This window comes from Prunus mume, linkage group LG6, assembly GCF_029339155.1.
Source record: "Prunus mume cultivar Tortuosa linkage group LG6, ASM2933915v1, whole genome shotgun sequence".
NCBI classification, from domain to species: Eukaryota; Viridiplantae; Streptophyta; class Magnoliopsida; order Rosales; family Rosaceae; genus Prunus; species Prunus mume.
The window spans coordinates 4,307,827-4,324,703 of NC_142703.1; the positions used below are offsets into that span (position 1 = coordinate 4,307,827).

Below are 16,877 nucleotides of genomic sequence, written 5' to 3' on the forward strand. Positions count from 1 at the left end.
GATTGCAAACTGGCTCATATCCCTCTTGATAGCAAATTGAAGTTGGAATTGGAAGGAGAACTTCTCAGTGATATAAGTTACTATCAAAGACTAGTGGGTAAGCTTTTATATCTCACCATTACTAGACCGGATATAACTTATGTCGTCAGCCTTGTTAGCCAATTCATGCATGCACCCACTGAGGCTCATTTAAACATTGTTAAAAGGATTCTAAGATACCTCAAGGGCTCCATTGTTTGGGGAATTATCATGAACAACATGGTCATACTCAAATCATGGCATACACCAATGTTGACTAGGCAGGGAATGCTATTGATAGAAAATCCACTACTGGCTATTGCACTAAATATTTGATCAACAATATAGAACAATAAGTAATTATTTTCTATTTTGAGGAACAGCTTGGAAGACTTATTAATATAAATTCCATAGGAACTAGTCGCAAAGTGACCACTAGCGTGGTGGTTGAGTGGCTCCCAAACTTGAAAGGTGGAGGGGTTCAATCCCCTGTGTGCGTGAATTCAATTGAATTATTTCATTTTTGAAAATACATATCGCAATATTATCGATAAAATAGCAATAATATTGCGATATGTTGACCATTTGCAGCTGCCACTTATCTCTCCATTTTCTGTGGTAGGAAAACAAGTGCAAGTAGAAATTTTGTTCATGGTCTAAGTGTTCCCACGTACCTCTCCATTTTCTTTCTTAAACCTTGTCATTTTATCTCACTGAGTTTGCTATTAGAGCTCATTAACAGAGGAGAGAGTCCTGTTCTTCACAGAATTGAAGCAAATCATTGCATTTCTTTTATGAGCTTTATATCCCATCAGATCAGATCTACCCAAGACTTGGTATGTTATTCTTCATCAATAAAATTTTATTCTGTAATTGATAAAGCATGCAATTCAAGTTAAGTTAGGATTTGCATATAATAAAACTGCATCATTTTGCACACATGGTTGATTGCTTATATATGCACCATTTTCATATTTTGTTTTGATCTTAAAACATTTGCACATATGTGAGAGCAATACTTTGGAAATTCTGTCAATTAGGGTTGCCTAAGAGGTGAATCCATATGGACTCAGCTCCAACAGCTCTCTTGGTTTGCAAAATTATCGACGTTCTCAAGAACGAAGCATACTCCATAGGCGCTGTCCGTGATGAAGTTGATGAGATTAAGCAGGAGCTGGTAAGCATGACATCCTTCCTAGAGGATGTTGACGGCAAGAAAACAGAGACAGAAGCACAGAAAGCTTGGGTCACAAGTGTCAGAGACTTAACCAGTGATGTTGAGGATATCATCGATGAATTCATGTATCATATGTATGAGCAGCAAAGTAGGGGACGATTTGCAAGGTGGCTCCACAGGACCATTCATATTCCAAAGAATCTCTTCTATCGGCGTAAAATTGCCAACAAGTTACACAAAATCACTAAAATGATCAAGGCCATTCCAGAGAGAAATAAGAGATATGCTCTTGAGGTGTAGTAGGAACAAGTTGGGATGATATTAGCAAATGGGTCAAGAACCAAGCAGTGTCTTCTCTCTTTGTTAATGAAGATGAACTCGTCGGGATTGATGGAAACAAGCAAACATTAACTGCATGGCTGCTCAATGAAGAGCAACACCTAACTGTTGTCTCCGTGGTCGGGATGGGAGGATCCGGGAAAACAACTCTAGTTGCCAAGACCTTCACCAACGAAACTGTAAAGAGACATTTTGATTCTTATGCTTGGATCACTGTCTCCCAAACTTATGTGATTGAAGACTTGTTTCGGAGCTTGATCAAGGAACTCCACCAAACAAGGAATGAAGATGTCCCTGCAGACCTGGTATCCATGGGCTACAGAGACTTGATACAACTTCTGCTGAACTACCTGGAGTCTAAAAGGTACCTAGTAGTACTGGATGACGTGTGGGATATCAAACTTTGGAGAGAAATAAGGATATCACTTCCAGATAGACAGCTTGGAAGTCGAATCATGCTTACAACTCGAAAAGAAGACATAGCATTCCATTGTTTTGGAGTTGAAAGCCATGTTCACTGTATGCAACCCCTGGAAAAGAATTACGCTTGGGAGCTTTTCAGCAGGAAATCATTCTCTACCTTTGATGGTAAATGTTGTCCACCAGAGCTTGAAAAATTAGCTTGGGAACTCATGGAAAAGTGTAAAGGCCTACCTCTAGCTATCATAGCTTTAGGTGGTCTTATGTCTTCCAAGAAATCAGCTGCGGAGTGGAGTAAAGTCTACAATGGCTTAAATTGGCATCTAACAAGCCATCATTTGTTAGAACCTGTGAAGAGCATCTTGTTACTTAGTTTCAATGATTTGCCATATCGCTTGAAGCATTGTTTTCTATATTGTTCCCTTTTTCCAGAGGATTATTTGATTCGAAGGAAAAGGCTCATTAGGTTATGGATAGCTGAAGGATTTGTTGAACATGCTAGAGGGGTCACACCTGAACAAATTGCAGATAGCTATCTTATGGAACTCATTTTTCGTAACATGCTACAAGTTGTAGAGAGGAATGAAACCGGTAGGCCAAAATCATGTAAGATGCATGACCTTATGCGAGAGCTTGCTCTGTCAACATCTGAGAAAGAAAAATTTTCTGTTGTACATGATGGGAAAGAAGTACTGGAAGACATTGGAGCCCGCCGTTTGTCAATCCAAACAACCCAAGGAGGAATTGAATCTTGCATTGGTATGTCACGCCCTCGTTCTTTTCTTGTATTCGTTACTGGCAAATTCTCATTTTCTTTCTCAAAGTCATTGCCTTCTGGATTCAAATTGTCGAGGGTTATAGATTTGGAGGATGTCCAAATTGATAAGCTGCCACATAATTTAGTGTACTTATTCAACTTAAGATACTTAAGTTTGAAGGGAACTCAAATTAAGGAGCTTCAAAAGCCATAGGACTGCTCCACAACCTTCAGACATTGAACTTCCTCAATACTAAGATAGAGGTACTTCCCACAGGAATTTCCAAGTTGCAAAACCTGCGCCATCTAATTATGCTCCGTCATTCTGGAGAGAATATGGCCTTCAGAATGGCCAGTGGGACAAGAGTGCCATTGAATATTAGTAAGCTGAAGAAATTGGAAGTTTTGTCATTTGTTGAATCAGAAGGAAACTGATGTAGTACAGCCCGTAGGTATTAGATTAAGCATCCAAACAATAGAACATAGAAGAGTATAAGAGATCGAGGAGACGAAAATATAGACTCAAAAGACGAAAGAAAGGGTAGAACAGTAGAACAGTAGAACAAGAAGAATATTGGAGGTCGGGGAGACGAAAATATAGATCGAAGGGACGAAAGAAAGGACAGAAATGTTTTAAAAGGTTTACTCAATATCCAAATCTCAATTTTAAAGAACTACATGGGGGTATTTATAGAAACTAAAACCTAGCATAATAGGATAAAAATCCCTATGCTTAAACGGAAATCATAACCCAAATAAAATAGGAAACTTAAAACTAGAAATCTGAAATCTGGAAAAGTAGAAATCCTACTAGAATTTGGAAAACTAGAGAATCTAGGAAACTAACAAATATATTAGGAAACTAATAAATTTAGGTCCTATGCGTCCTGCATCATTCTCCTCCGCCGAAAAGAACTCGACTCCGACGAGTAAACAGCGAGGAGGTGAAGAGGCATGTGGCGTTCGTTAGTTCTTCACAGCATCATATTTGCCACCTTGAAACCAGCCGTTCCGCAAGCCTGGAACATTAGTCCTTGTTAGAATGGCAAATAGATAGCCTCCTCCACAAACATGATCAGCCAACGAATGCAAGCGCACCCTCAATCCATGGTGTTCGTAAGTCGTCGCCAGAGTGCCTTGGTGCAGGAAAAACACCTAGCGTTGCATGTCGGGCTATCTCAAAATCAAAGTGTTGGTGCATGAAGTTCTTGTTGTGTGGTTGGGGTGGTGGTGTAGAGACGGGAATGTTGTCGTCAACTAGAGGAGAACCCATCGGATGTTGGGTATGGTTGGGCTGCGGCATAGAACCAAAAGAAACGATGGGCTCCAGGAACCTCGGGCATGCTAATCGATAGTTCCACTCGGAGGACCATGTGGCACGGCCTTGAGTGTTTGATCCATCAGTGGATTGGGAAGAAGGCCACCTTCTGGCGGCGGAGTCACGAACTCGAGAGCACCACTGAGGTAGAAGAAGGGTCAGTCGTTCCAAGCTCATCTGAACGGAGTCTTGGAGTTTGTTGATGGCAAGGGCCATCTTCGCACGATGAGCCTGTACCAACTCGTCTTTGAGGTCAGCACGATGTGTGTGAGCCTGTACTAACTCGTCTTTGAAGTCAACACTGAGTTTGGAGAGTTGGGTTTCCATGCCAGCGATATCGTCAGAAACTTTGTCTCGGATGAAACTGTTCAGCAAGGCTGGCCACGGTTTGGGGTGCCATGGGAGAGCAAACGCTTCTGATTACCAATTGATGTAGTACAGCCCGTATATTAGATTAAGCATCCAAACAATAGAACATAGAAGAGTATAAGAGATCGAGGAGACGAAAATATAGATCGAAGGGACGAAAGAAAGGACAGAAATCACATAGTTTTAAGAGAAGGTTTACTCAATATCCAAATCTCAATTTTAAAGAACTACATGGGGGTATTTATAGCAAACTAAAACCTTAATAGGATAAAAATCCCTTGCTTAAACGGAAATCATAACCCAAATACTTAAAACTAGAAATCTGGAAATCTGGAAAAGTAGAAATCCTACTAGAATTTGGAAAACTAGAGAATCTAGGAAACTAACAAATATATTAGGAAACTAATAAATTTAGGTCCTATGCGTCCTGCATCAGAAACATTATAAGGCTCATTGGGAATATGACTCAACTTACGAAGATTGGCATTACGAATGTAAAAGAGAGAGACGCAATGGACCTATGTGATTCAATTCAAAAGTTGAAGCTACTTCAGTACTTGGCTTTAGGGGTAAGTGGTGAGGAGGAGTTTCTTGACATCAATGCATTATCTTCACCTCCTCCACACCTTCGAAGGCTTATTTTTGCCAGCAAGTTGCAAAAGGTACCACCTTGGTTCTCTTCACTCCAGAACCTTACATATCTGTATCTTCATTGGACGAGACTTGAGGAGGATTTACTACCTCGTATTGAAGCATTGCCATGTCTGGGAAGGCTTGTACTTGTCAATGCCTATGTTGGTAATGAGTTGTGTTTCAACAGAGGCTTTCCAAAGCTTACTATTCTGGAGTTGTTTAATTTCCCCTTATTGAATAAGATAACTATAGCAGAAGGGGTGGTGAGGAATCTCAGGTTATTAACACTTGGTAGATGTATGGAGTTAAAGGCATTGCCACAGGGTTTTGAATACCTTAGTAAGCTAGAAACACTTGAATTGTTGTCTGTTTCAATGCAACTTATAGAGTCCATACAAGAAGGAGGTGTGGATCATCCAACTGTAAAACACATCACCGTCATTACAAATTATCGTTTGAAATGCTTGACAAGAGCTCATCATAGTTCACCCACATGAAGGTACGTTAAGTCTTTTCTTGCTAGAAGGCATCTAATTTGAACTGTTCTAATAGAAATTGTTCCAAATTATTCCAAATTAACATTTTGGTGAAGCCATATAATTTCTTCATGGACCAAATACTAAATCCTTAATAGTTAGTTTCTATAGCATAATATAAGCATGGAAATTTCATCCGATTTCCATCCTGGTTTCATAATGCTATTTTTTTCTGCAGAATCTAGTCTGAGAGGTGAAGATTCAATCCTGTTTGCGCCAGGAAGATTCTGTTATGAAGCTGCAAACAATAAATCTTATTTTCTCTTGTTAATGCTTGAATCAAGTAATACCAAGACTCTCTGCTCATAGATTGCATTTTCAGTACTGTCTGTTTGTATGTCTTGTAATATTGTTGGAGATTGACTGTCACTTTAGTAGCAATTGATCAAAGATTTGAGCCATGCATTCTTTTGTGCTTCTTTTGTGTTTCAATTGATGAAAGATATGCCTACTACTTCTGCTCAGGTCTGCATAGTTTTTTCACAACACTAGCCTAGAAATTGGTTTCTAGCTTTGAAGCTGTAAATATTTAGCCAACCCATCCCCAAAACTTCAATTCATTTACTGTTATTTTTAATTTAGCACCTCAAACCAAGCAAGTAAAGAATTTATATGTGTTCTTAGTTTTATTCCCAAGTTGAGTAACTGAAATTTATATATACAAGAAAATGTTTAACTCATAAAGATGTTTTTACCAAGAAAGTGAAGGAAGCAATATGTTAGTTTGAGAAAGTCATTTTGAGAGGAAATTAGATATAGATTACACAAGTCGTTACGAGGAAGAAGTACAAAGATCAACATTATTTAAGAGAGATACATAGGCATTATCCTACTGTCCCGAAATTATGATTGCTAATTCATCCTGTCCAAAAATTAATCTACTCTGTGATCTTTACAACATACTGTACCGCAGACTAAGTCAAAAGAAATCTACAAAGATATAACTTTGTTCATAAGCACCTCATCAGAACAGCATATCTCAATTTTGATAACTGATTTCAAAGCGGTGCATGGTTCCCTCTGATTGGTGCAGCATTGCGGATTGCCTTTCTGGCTGACCTAGAGATAGAATTGAAACTAAAGTTCTTCATAGCACTGTGGCTAGACTTTTCCATCTGATGAGGGGAGTTTCCTATGAGCTTCCAAGGACTTGGAGGAAGATTTAGTCGCCGAATTCGTGCCTTTGGAGGGAGATGAGGAAGGAGTTGGTAGCTTCTTGGGCAGCATCTGTTGCCAACAGTCCTTAGGCAACCTTGATGCTTCTGAGAGAACAATGAAAGCAACAAGAGTGAAGAGCAAGCACTTGTGCCTCCAAGAACCAGACATGTTGAATAATACTCTGGGAATTGACAGGCACTGTGCTACTTTAACATCCTAAGATGGCAGCTTTAGAGCATTGGTGGCAGCAGACAGGTTGAGTAATGTATGGAGACTGCCAACTTGATTGTTTGAGGAAAGTGTGCCAATGGCAGACAATAGGGTATTTGATAATTCTAAACCTCTTTGAGCAGCTCATGTTGTTGCTCTCATTGTGTACTAGAAGCAGAATCTCTTTGAGTGAGAAAGTGAGGAATTTGAGGGGTTTTATAAAAAAAAACATTCTCCTTGGACCCCTCATTTTGGTTGGGTATAAAATTAATTCTTCTATGTCTGGTAACAAATCCTTGTTGTCAGAGTTGTTCAAAGTGGTATAATTGGTAATGCCACTTGGACAATTTGTGACCTAACCAGAACAAGATCTTCACCCAACTTACTTTGCTGAATTTATGTGGATGCATACATTGTCATGATGTATGATGCATTATGCATTGGTTTGGGTACAGAAATCTGGTTTATCTTACTGATAATTTCTCTGTTAATTTTAAACAAATTAAATTCATTAATTTCTTTGTTGTCAAGCAAGCAATGACAGACCTTCATCAAACTAATTAAATTCAATGAGCTATGCATCATTCATGGAAATATAGATAATTTGTTGAAGCCATTTAAGCCTATGGTTGAGAACACCCAACCTAAAATTGTAGCATTATTGTTATTATTAAATTTCAATCATGCAAACATGAGGGAGAGAGTTTCCTTTTTCATTTTCTCAGATTACTCACAGCCAAACAAACAAGCCTAGCTAATGTAAAGTTGATGAGTAAATTTTTAAAAGAGTTCAAAAAAAGCATCTTGACACTTTTGTATGCTATTTTGCCAACAAAGAAATATATTTACAACAAAAAGGTGATGGCCATCAATGGTGTCAGTGAGATATTAGTATATTTTTATGAAAAGGGTTGTGATTAGAGCACCACAATTTCCTACTTAATGGTGCACCTTAGTTGAAAAGTGAAGTTCAGTCAGACAAGCAAGCAACGGAAAACATTAATCAAACTACTCATACTTAAGTCAAAAGGTATAGTCCAGGATTCCTCTAAAATTTAATATTTGAACAGCTTGTAACTCAAGTGTTTGAAAGCATTTTAGGTCTTAGGGTCGATTTCTCCTCTCTCATTATCGCTTTGTATTAAAATAATAATAATAATAATTGAAATCAATCACTATTTAAAACAAGAACTTCTAAGGCTGCTCACACTTTCAATTTGTCATTATAAAATTAATTAATTAAATTTTTTTTAAGTATGAATCACTCGCAAAATGAGCGTATAATGAAAATTGTGAGTATGAATTACGATTTTTTTTTTTTTTTCTAAAATGCTAAGAAATTTGTAGGCGTCAGTCATATATGGTGATGCCATTGCAGAGAAGCAGTCCCTATATAAAATAAATTTGCAGCGCATGTGTGTGTGAGAATTATAAAATCGTCAAAGTTGGAAGAATGTCGGGTGAAAGATAATGTTTTAATCTATGCATGCAGGCTCATTCGAGACAAGAGGAGTTGGAAGGAGATGGACACTGTACTCTATCTCAAAGTGGTAGGGTCCATTCTCACTCAAACTACTGCACATGTCTTACTGCTCACTAATTTAATTTGGTCTAACTAATTAATTTCCAAATCATTTTTTCCTCTGCCCTGATTTTTGTTGGATATTTGTCTGTGGGTTATAGCTACTTATCTGCACTCAAAACCGGTGTGCGAAAAGAGAAACATTTGCATGAAACGGAATGCTATTCTCGGCTAATAATGTTATAACACTCGTGATAACTTTTTTACATGGTATATTATTATTAGTTGGGATAGCAAAATAGTGTCATCACCGTTGCAACCAAGTTTTTCTTGTGCAAAAGGGAAATGCAAATAAGAAAATAAGTAATGCGGATACAATGAAGTCCAATATAACACTATTTGTTTATAATGCTTTGCACGACCAAAGGCAAACTCAAACACACTTAGATATAAATTAGGTTTTTAGTTGCCATAACTCCGAACCTACTAATTAACCTATCCCATTTAGTTGCCATAACTCCGAACCTATTAATTAACCTATCCCAGCATGGAGATGCACTTTTGGTAGTAGAGTTAGAAAAGAGCAATAACATACCAAAAGACTACAATAAAATGCGTTTGAGTGGTTGACTGCCATTTATACTCAGAACATTAAGATACAAAAATTCAAAGCCCAATCCCTCTATTGAAGGGGCATAAGTTCCCTTAGCAACTAGAAAAGGAGACGAGAACTTTATCGGGGATCTGAAAGAATAATCAATTATGTGAACTTTACATATTAACGTATTACTTCAGTGTATAGTCCTTATAATTTAGTGCCTAAGCGAACAAAAGAAACTTGAACAGACTATACTTCCAGCATTGACTAAGCCTTACCCAGTCAAAGACACAGATCGAAGCATTTAGGCAATTGCCGACAAAATTGTTTCTCTCTCTGCAGGACGCCAAAAGGTCTTCTGAATGCATAGCAAACCCTCATTGTCTTTCGAATACGTAAATCGGATGTCCCACTGCAGAGATTTAGCCATGCTCTCAACCTCGTTTAAGGTTTCAGCATTGTCCCATATGATTAGCTTCCCTTCTGGCCTAAGTATCCTATCAACTTCGGCAATCACTGCCACTAAGTTGCATCTGTAGCCAGAATACCATACACACGCTGAATCAGACGACATGTTTGGAGGTCTTTGTTATGATTAAAACAGCAGTAAATGTGTTTTTATAAATAATCATAGGAAAATGCTTCATTACATACCTTTTTTTCAGGACGGAGAATAGATGATCTGCATGTAGAAGATCATAAGTTCTTGGGTAGGTACTGAATGACTCACACCAATCATGATATATCCCAGTTAAACCACGCTCAAAAATTATCGGGAGTGTGTCACGGGAGTCAACTGGGACTACATTCATAACCCATACTTTCAAGTCTTTTAGTGCTGCAGCAAACCTAAAAGCATTGCCAAAAAAAAGTCAGACTATGTGAAAGATTTCAAAATTCTTTACTACACTGGAAAAAGGAAACATTTGCACAAGAGAAATAAGAATAACAAAACGAAGCTGAAAAGGGGATCATTATTTTTTGGAAAGAATATGACATGCAATTCGTACTGATACGAACTTTTCGACCATGTGTTCCATCTAAGGCCATCAATATTTTTCACCTTCAGCCACTAAGATGTTCAAAATATAAAGTATTACCAATGCTAAACTCAACTTTTTGTAATCGGCAGTAGTCATTAGGTATATATGGAAACAATAATTTCAATCAAAGCAACAGAAAAGAAGAGGGGGTGTAGAATAGCAGAAAGAGGGAGACCTGGGTGATTTAAGGTAGTGATGGGAAAAAGAAATTAAAAGATTAAAAATTGCTTACCCTCCGTATACAGCTCTCATGTCCATGACATTCCTAACAGAAGACCAGTTGATTCCCATCCCATTCAAATATGTCTCGGAAACAACTTTTTTCCAATGCTTGTAGTCAGAAATGAAATCCTCCGGGGCAGATCTTCCATCAACATCAAGCTGAGACTTTAACCAGTATGGTGGTTTTTCCAACCTTAATGGCCATTTTGGAGGCCACTGAGACCCACGGTTTAAGACATTCTCTGGCACTTTGTGCATGCATGCCTCTAGTGAAACATTCCTGATGATGCAGAAATAAAATGGAACACTTAACAGTGTTGGAAATTTAACTCATGGAGAATACTATAAAGGAACTTTTAACTACATATAGGTATTCAAAGATGTGAAGTATTTTCTGAGCCACATTTGACGATGTTTAGCAGGCCAACTTAGAATAAAGGCGGACTTGAAAACTATAGTGGCATCAATTTTATTTATTTCTGTTCATATGAAAACTTATGACATAGATTTTATTTAACAACTCAGAAATTTTGAAAAAGGAAGATGCTATCAATAAAAGCTCTTTCAGTTCAACATGTTAGTCACTCTCACAAGGGCAAGTACAACTTAAAGATTTGGAATGATATTTATGCATCTCAAGTTCACGACATTGGAGAATTTTCTGCACTACAAAATCCTTATGTTTTTCAGACTGCAAAATCCTTCACATTGCTAATGAATTTTCAAGGGATACACAAAACCCAAAATGTAAAACTTCATATAAAAATTCAGGTTTGAAAACAAAAACTTATTGCTGGAAAGACACTCCAAATATGGTCCTAGTAAGCGACATATGAGTCACAATTGCTTTAGCTTAGAGCAAATTGGTTATATACGTATAACAAGACTAACATATAACCTGATGCCTAAAAGAAATTTAAAATCTTCAATGCACATTAGCCATAAAGGAAACTGATTCACATGAATAACCTGATATGCCACACATTACTTAAAAAAGTTAGTACATTATTAAATTATATTTATAGCACCATTTAAGAAATAAATATTGATACCTATAAGTAGTCGTCATCATAGCGAATTTATATTAGTTACCAAACATTACTATACAGACAACAGAAAAAAAAGAAAAATATCAGTATTCTTCTAAAATCTGACATGGCAAATGTTATTGAGATCCAAAATCATTTTATTTTACCAATGCATCATATCGAGTAGCAAACGTACACATTAGGTAATCTAGTATTTATTTTTGGTACTATATGAATTATCATTGTATTAAAAATGTCCACACAAAAACTTTTTCTGATTATTTTTTATCTTTCTTTGATGTCACTTCCAATTTCCGTACTAGCGACCACCATTAACAAACACAGAGAAACGCCAATACTTCAATATTTGGGCAAAAAGGTAAAGTACCAGCTAGTATTTGGATCATCAGATTCACTGCATAGAGGAGGGTCATTGCGTGCTCTTTCATTGTAGCACTCATTGGTAGAAGGTTTTCTATATATGGCAGCAGCCACTCCATTGAGTCTGTCCTTTTTAATCACCAACAGATCCCAGCACATTGACTTTGTTAATTTAGACATCGCTGCCAATAATTACCATGAGAGAGAGAGAGAGAGGAGAGTGAGAATATGTAAGATAGGAAGGATCAACCAAAACATACAACTCGTTTCAGAGGGAGGGAAAAAGGAAAAAAGAAAAAGGAAGTATTCTACCTTTCCAAATGCCAACATCTTCAGGAAGCTTCTGGTAAACAGGAGTAGCAGACCAGACAAAGTAACCACCAGGTCGCAAGACACGATTAAGCTCCAGGAGAAGTTTACCACCTGCAATGTAACTCGAGTTATATCTCCAGAACAATGCAGACTAAGAAAATAAATAAATAAATTGCAAACATTACCTTCAATATGCCAAGGGACTCTACAGCGTGCACAGTGGACAAGATCATACACAGAACTTGGAAAGGGTAGTCTTTTGGTACCCATAACAGCTGATATGGCGGGGATTCCCCGTTCTAGTGCAAATTGTACTTGGGCTTCGTGCTCATCCTTGGGGGCAAATGACATAGCAAGAACATCTCTATCAAATAGAAAACCTCCGAAGCTGGCTACACCACACCCAACATCTAATATCACACGGCTTCTTTTACCCCATGCAATATCAGGAAGAGACTGCATAGCAAAAATGAAATATACATTTTTAGCATCAGAAAAAAAACACAAAAGTTTCACCAAAAAATAATGCTTTTTTTAATAATTAGACTGAAACTCCAGACCAGTAAGATAATAATGCTGAATACTAGAGTTTTCTTACAAAAGGAACCACAAAAGAAAATAAACATATAAGATCAAGTGAGGCACAATTGAATATGTTTAGACAAATATAACCAAGGTCATACAAATATATTGCTTCCTAAAGAACAGGACTTCACATGAAGCATGGCAAAATGAATACAATGAAATGGACAAGTTGCACGAATGAAGAGATGAAATCAGATGGAACTGCATCCCATAATTCTAACCCACTATTTGGTAATTGCATAAAGAAAATATAATTTCAAAATTGTATAAAGGACTAGAGCACACCCACACAGAATCACATAGACACATTCCCAGTCCTGCATACAGGAAAAAAAAGGATAAAATAGTTCACATTCAGCACAAAGCCATTAACCAAACCCTCAAAACTGTCCCTATGCCTACAATACAAATACTAATAGGAACAAGTTTGAATGAACACAGGTGCATCCTGAATCACTGATCAATTGGTACGACACATTATGTCTCATGCACAATGTAATATCCTCATCGCCCTACGTCAATATAACTATTACTTGGTACTGTAAGTGGAATCAGAAATGATATTCCCTTCCCATAAATTTCTGAAAATATATTTTGGCAAACCAATGTATGACAGGATCTGGAAAATAAGATGATATAACAATAGGACTTACTTTTTGGATAAAATCAATGTAATGAAGAGCACCATTCTTAAACTGAGTTCCACCACCAGGAAATGTGAGGTATTCACCGGTAACTTTAACCCAATTTTGGTGCCCTTTAACTACTGCGAGCTTGGTGTGAGGAACATTGTGGTACCATATCTGCATCATGCACCAAGAACATATTTCAATTGCAAGGATTAAAAAGAGGTAATTGTTATTGTTTTACTAGACAGCTGATATACCTTTTCCCTGCTTGTAGGCCACTGAATGGACCGTTTATATCCTTCTGGAAGAGGAACAAGACAGGTCGGGGCTTCATCAGGGCAGTGCCTCTCTCGATGTTCATAGTGCATTGTACTTGGAAGCTTCCTGATAGAACCCCAATTGTCAAGACAAGGGATGTAGTCTGGCCCAGCAGTGACATCACAGAGTTTCCACTTCCACTCATGCCCACTCTTATGTTCGGATAAGGAAGATTGTTGTGTTTCTTTCTCATTCTGCGACTCCACGATTTCAGTTGACCCTTGCTCATTTTCAGCTGCAGTTTCCTGGCTTTCTATGTTATTACTATCACTTTCTTCTGAATGAATGTCTTGATATTTCTCAACATTTTCCTTCTCAATCTGAATAGTCACTTCATCTTCCTGCTTTATTCCATCAGAAGTCTCGTCTCCCTCCAATTTTTTCTCCCCTTCTTGGAAGTCAGATGTATTTCCAGCTTCTGAATTGGACTCTCCATCTCCTGAACTAGCTTCATGATCATTTGTTTTCCCATCCCCATCATTTTCAGCCTCTGTCTTTGTTTGCTCTTCAGTCTCAAGTTTCTCATCAGATTTCTCCTCTACAAGCTTCTCTTGCTGATTTCCCTCAATACCATTCTCACTTTCTGGCTCAGTCTTCACCTCAGAGTCCTCCTTTGAAACCAATTCTTCCTGTTTTTCTTCAGTTGTATTTACAGAAACATCCTCTGCAACATTCTGAGCATTCTTAATATCCAAATGGCTTTCACTCTGTAAGTCATTGCCATTGTCATCCCTTTTTATTACAGTTTCTGGTAATTCACCTGAACTGTCTTCGAATTGCTTGGGATCTTTATCAGTTGTCGTTTGCCGTTTTACCTCATTTACGGTCTCCTCAGATGATGAGTCTTGATTCTGAATTGGAACAACCGTTGACATTAACATCCAGACCCCAACTAAACAAAATGCAACAAATACAACTAGACTGGTCGTCGAACAACAATTCAATGACCTCCTTCCGTCAACTCGAGAATACTTCCCTACAGCCATCTTTATGAGGTGAAAACTGATATCCCAAATAGTAAACACACCTGACAAGGGCAATAACAAAACAAACTCAGCTATCCATGATGTTTGTATCTTCAAGCTTGTTTTCTGGAAATTGTTAAGGAAAAAGTGTTTGAACCCTCATGTGGCAACATAATTTTGCACTTATTTTTATCTTAATGATTTTAATCACAAACGCAAAAAGAGTAATTAAAAAAAAAACTGTTTTTGAATGAATAAAGGAACCGACAGGCCTTGCACTGCTAAAAGAATATATATGAAAAAGGGCATCCTTGCTAATTTTGATATACAAGAGTAGTTGTGGTAGCGTGTATCATGTCAAATTACGGCTCTGATAGTTTTTCTCTGGGCATAACGAAGGTGATACCTTTTCCTCAAGTAGATGGACAAGTAATAGCAAATTGGATCATAGAATAGGGTAAAGAGAGCTCAACTTTGTTCCAAAGAAAGCAGATAGATCAATTAACAAAGAACAAAGAAATTTCAGAGTAAAAGATCAACTTTTTTCTGTTGAATTCCATAACCCAACAAGAATATCCTCAAAAACATGTTTTTACAAAAAGTGATTATAACCCATTTCACAACGCAAACAAACAGAAAACGAGAGTGGGGGCTCAATAATAAGGGCAATGCACTGTTTGGTTGGTGCGAAAGTGCAGGGAAATAAATGAGAACTGAAACAACTACATGCTGGGAATATGTAAAAGATAGAAACTTGGAGGTCCCTTGGCATTGATTCATTAAACAAAAGAGTACTTCGGTCAAGCAAGAAAACAAAGATCTGATCAAATAATGGAAAGGGGTAGAGTATCTGAGACAGAGAGTGAGATTTTTCTTACTTGGCTCAGTGGCTGGGAGAAGTGTCGGGTCCTCCTCTTGCTTACTCCATAGTACTAATTGCCTCCTACTTGAAGAGAGAGCTTGGTTGGGTCAGTCAGTGGGTCTTTATAAAAATATATCAGAGAGAGAGAGAGAGAGATCAATGTATTTAGCATAAATTTGCATATTGCATTGCATTTATTAAAGAATGAAAATTATCTCAGAGAGAGAGAGAGAGATCTACTTCTATTTCTATAACCTTTTTATGGGATCTGCAATCTCCACTCCAGCTAAGGTTAAGTTGTAAACCAATGAGCCAGTAAAGTCCAAGCAAGCAGATTCATAGATAGGAGGGCGGTGATCTACCATAATTTTTTCTATTTTTTTATAGAAAAATAAAAAAATATATAAATTCATTTCAATATGTTTCCTTTTCCCAACCAAATGGAAGTAAAAGAAAAATTAAATAAATTTATATAATAAATATGGTACAAATAACATTTTTTATTCTCTAATATTGCTTGTATGAAAAAACATAAAATAAAATAAATCACCTCCAAATATATCAGGAAAAAAAATCTCCTACAATCCCCTTAGCAGTGTGCTTAATTCAAAAATACTATTTCTGAACTAAAGAATATTTGCAACAATTTTTTTTTTCAAATTAATTATATTTTATGTTGGCACGACATGGGATGAAGGATATATATTGAACCAATAGTTTTAAGCAAAGAGGAACGCGGTGGGACTCTTTGTGACAATAAATTGACAAAATAAAATCTGATTCCATTGCAATCCATGTAGCTTATAATTCGTTTTAGCACCGACACATGCGAAGTCACTTTTGAGATGAAATTGACCAAACTAATGAGAACGTGGGCCTTGGGGCCACCTTATCAAAAAGGTGCCCCACTGTGATTGAGTCATGATGCAATCTCAACCGTGCATGCATAATAAGCCGACACAGCCTTGTGCTCAACAACGGCTGAGATTGAGCCATCGCAAAACGTGTTTACATTCGGTTCCAAGGCATTAGAGTATCCGCAATGATTACTAAACAGTTTAGTTCAATAGTTCAATTTATTGAATTTTTTTGACGGCTATTGAATTGAAGTGCAATTTCACTTGCAGTGGTATAGTTCAATAGCTTATAAATTAAAAATCAATGTTGTCCATGTGTCAGTAAGAGAGAGATTGTAAAGTAATTATGGTGGGCAAGCTTAATGAATTTAATTTCATAGTTCATTTTATTGACCTATGAAATGAACTATTGATCCCTGAAATGAAATATTGATCTCTAAAATGAACTGAACTTTACCACTGCAAATCAAAAGTTTAATTTATTGAAATAAAAGTGAAATGACCCTCACCATTATGGATGCTCTTAGGTGAAGCGAGTTTGGATTAAATATGAGTATTACTTTTGCATCTTAATATTGGGTTTTTGCTTAAGTGTACACTATTTGCTTAAAGGTATCAAG

General features: G+C 37.2%; 1 protein-coding gene and 1 pseudogene across 3 annotated transcripts; one reads left to right on the forward strand and one right to left on the reverse strand.

Moving 5' to 3' along the window:
* Positions 1 to 672: 672 nt before the first annotated feature.
* LOC103342713 (disease resistance protein RPM1-like) lies at positions 673 to 5,986 on the forward strand (annotated as a pseudogene). The gene is made up of 4 exons (XR_016128244.1): positions 673 to 854; positions 1,059 to 3,163; positions 4,835 to 5,530; positions 5,746 to 5,986. The product of XR_016128244.1 is annotated as a disease resistance protein RPM1-like (transcript).
* A 3,074-nt stretch (positions 5,987 to 9,060) lies between these two features.
* On the reverse strand, positions 9,061 to 15,732 carry LOC103342714 (putative methyltransferase PMT25). Of its 2 annotated transcripts, none has more exons than XM_089053857.1 (10): positions 15,656 to 15,732; positions 15,417 to 15,481; positions 13,513 to 14,600; positions 13,280 to 13,429; positions 12,227 to 12,497; positions 12,042 to 12,152; positions 11,737 to 11,911; positions 10,331 to 10,600; positions 9,710 to 9,904; positions 9,061 to 9,588 (listed from the first exon to the last, which is right to left on the reverse strand). In XM_089053857.1, the coding sequence occupies exons 3-10, from the start codon at positions 14,557 to 14,559 to the stop codon at positions 9,360 to 9,362; spliced, it is 2,448 nt and encodes an 815-aa protein (XP_088909983.1). In that variant the 5' UTR covers positions 14,560 to 14,600; positions 15,417 to 15,481; positions 15,656 to 15,732; the 3' UTR covers positions 9,061 to 9,359. The 2 variants fall into 2 exon arrangements, with proteins under 2 accessions (XP_088909983.1, XP_088909984.1); XM_089053858.1 differs by having other exon boundaries at positions 15,641 to 15,656.
* Between the last annotated feature and the right edge of the window lie 1,145 nt (positions 15,733 to 16,877).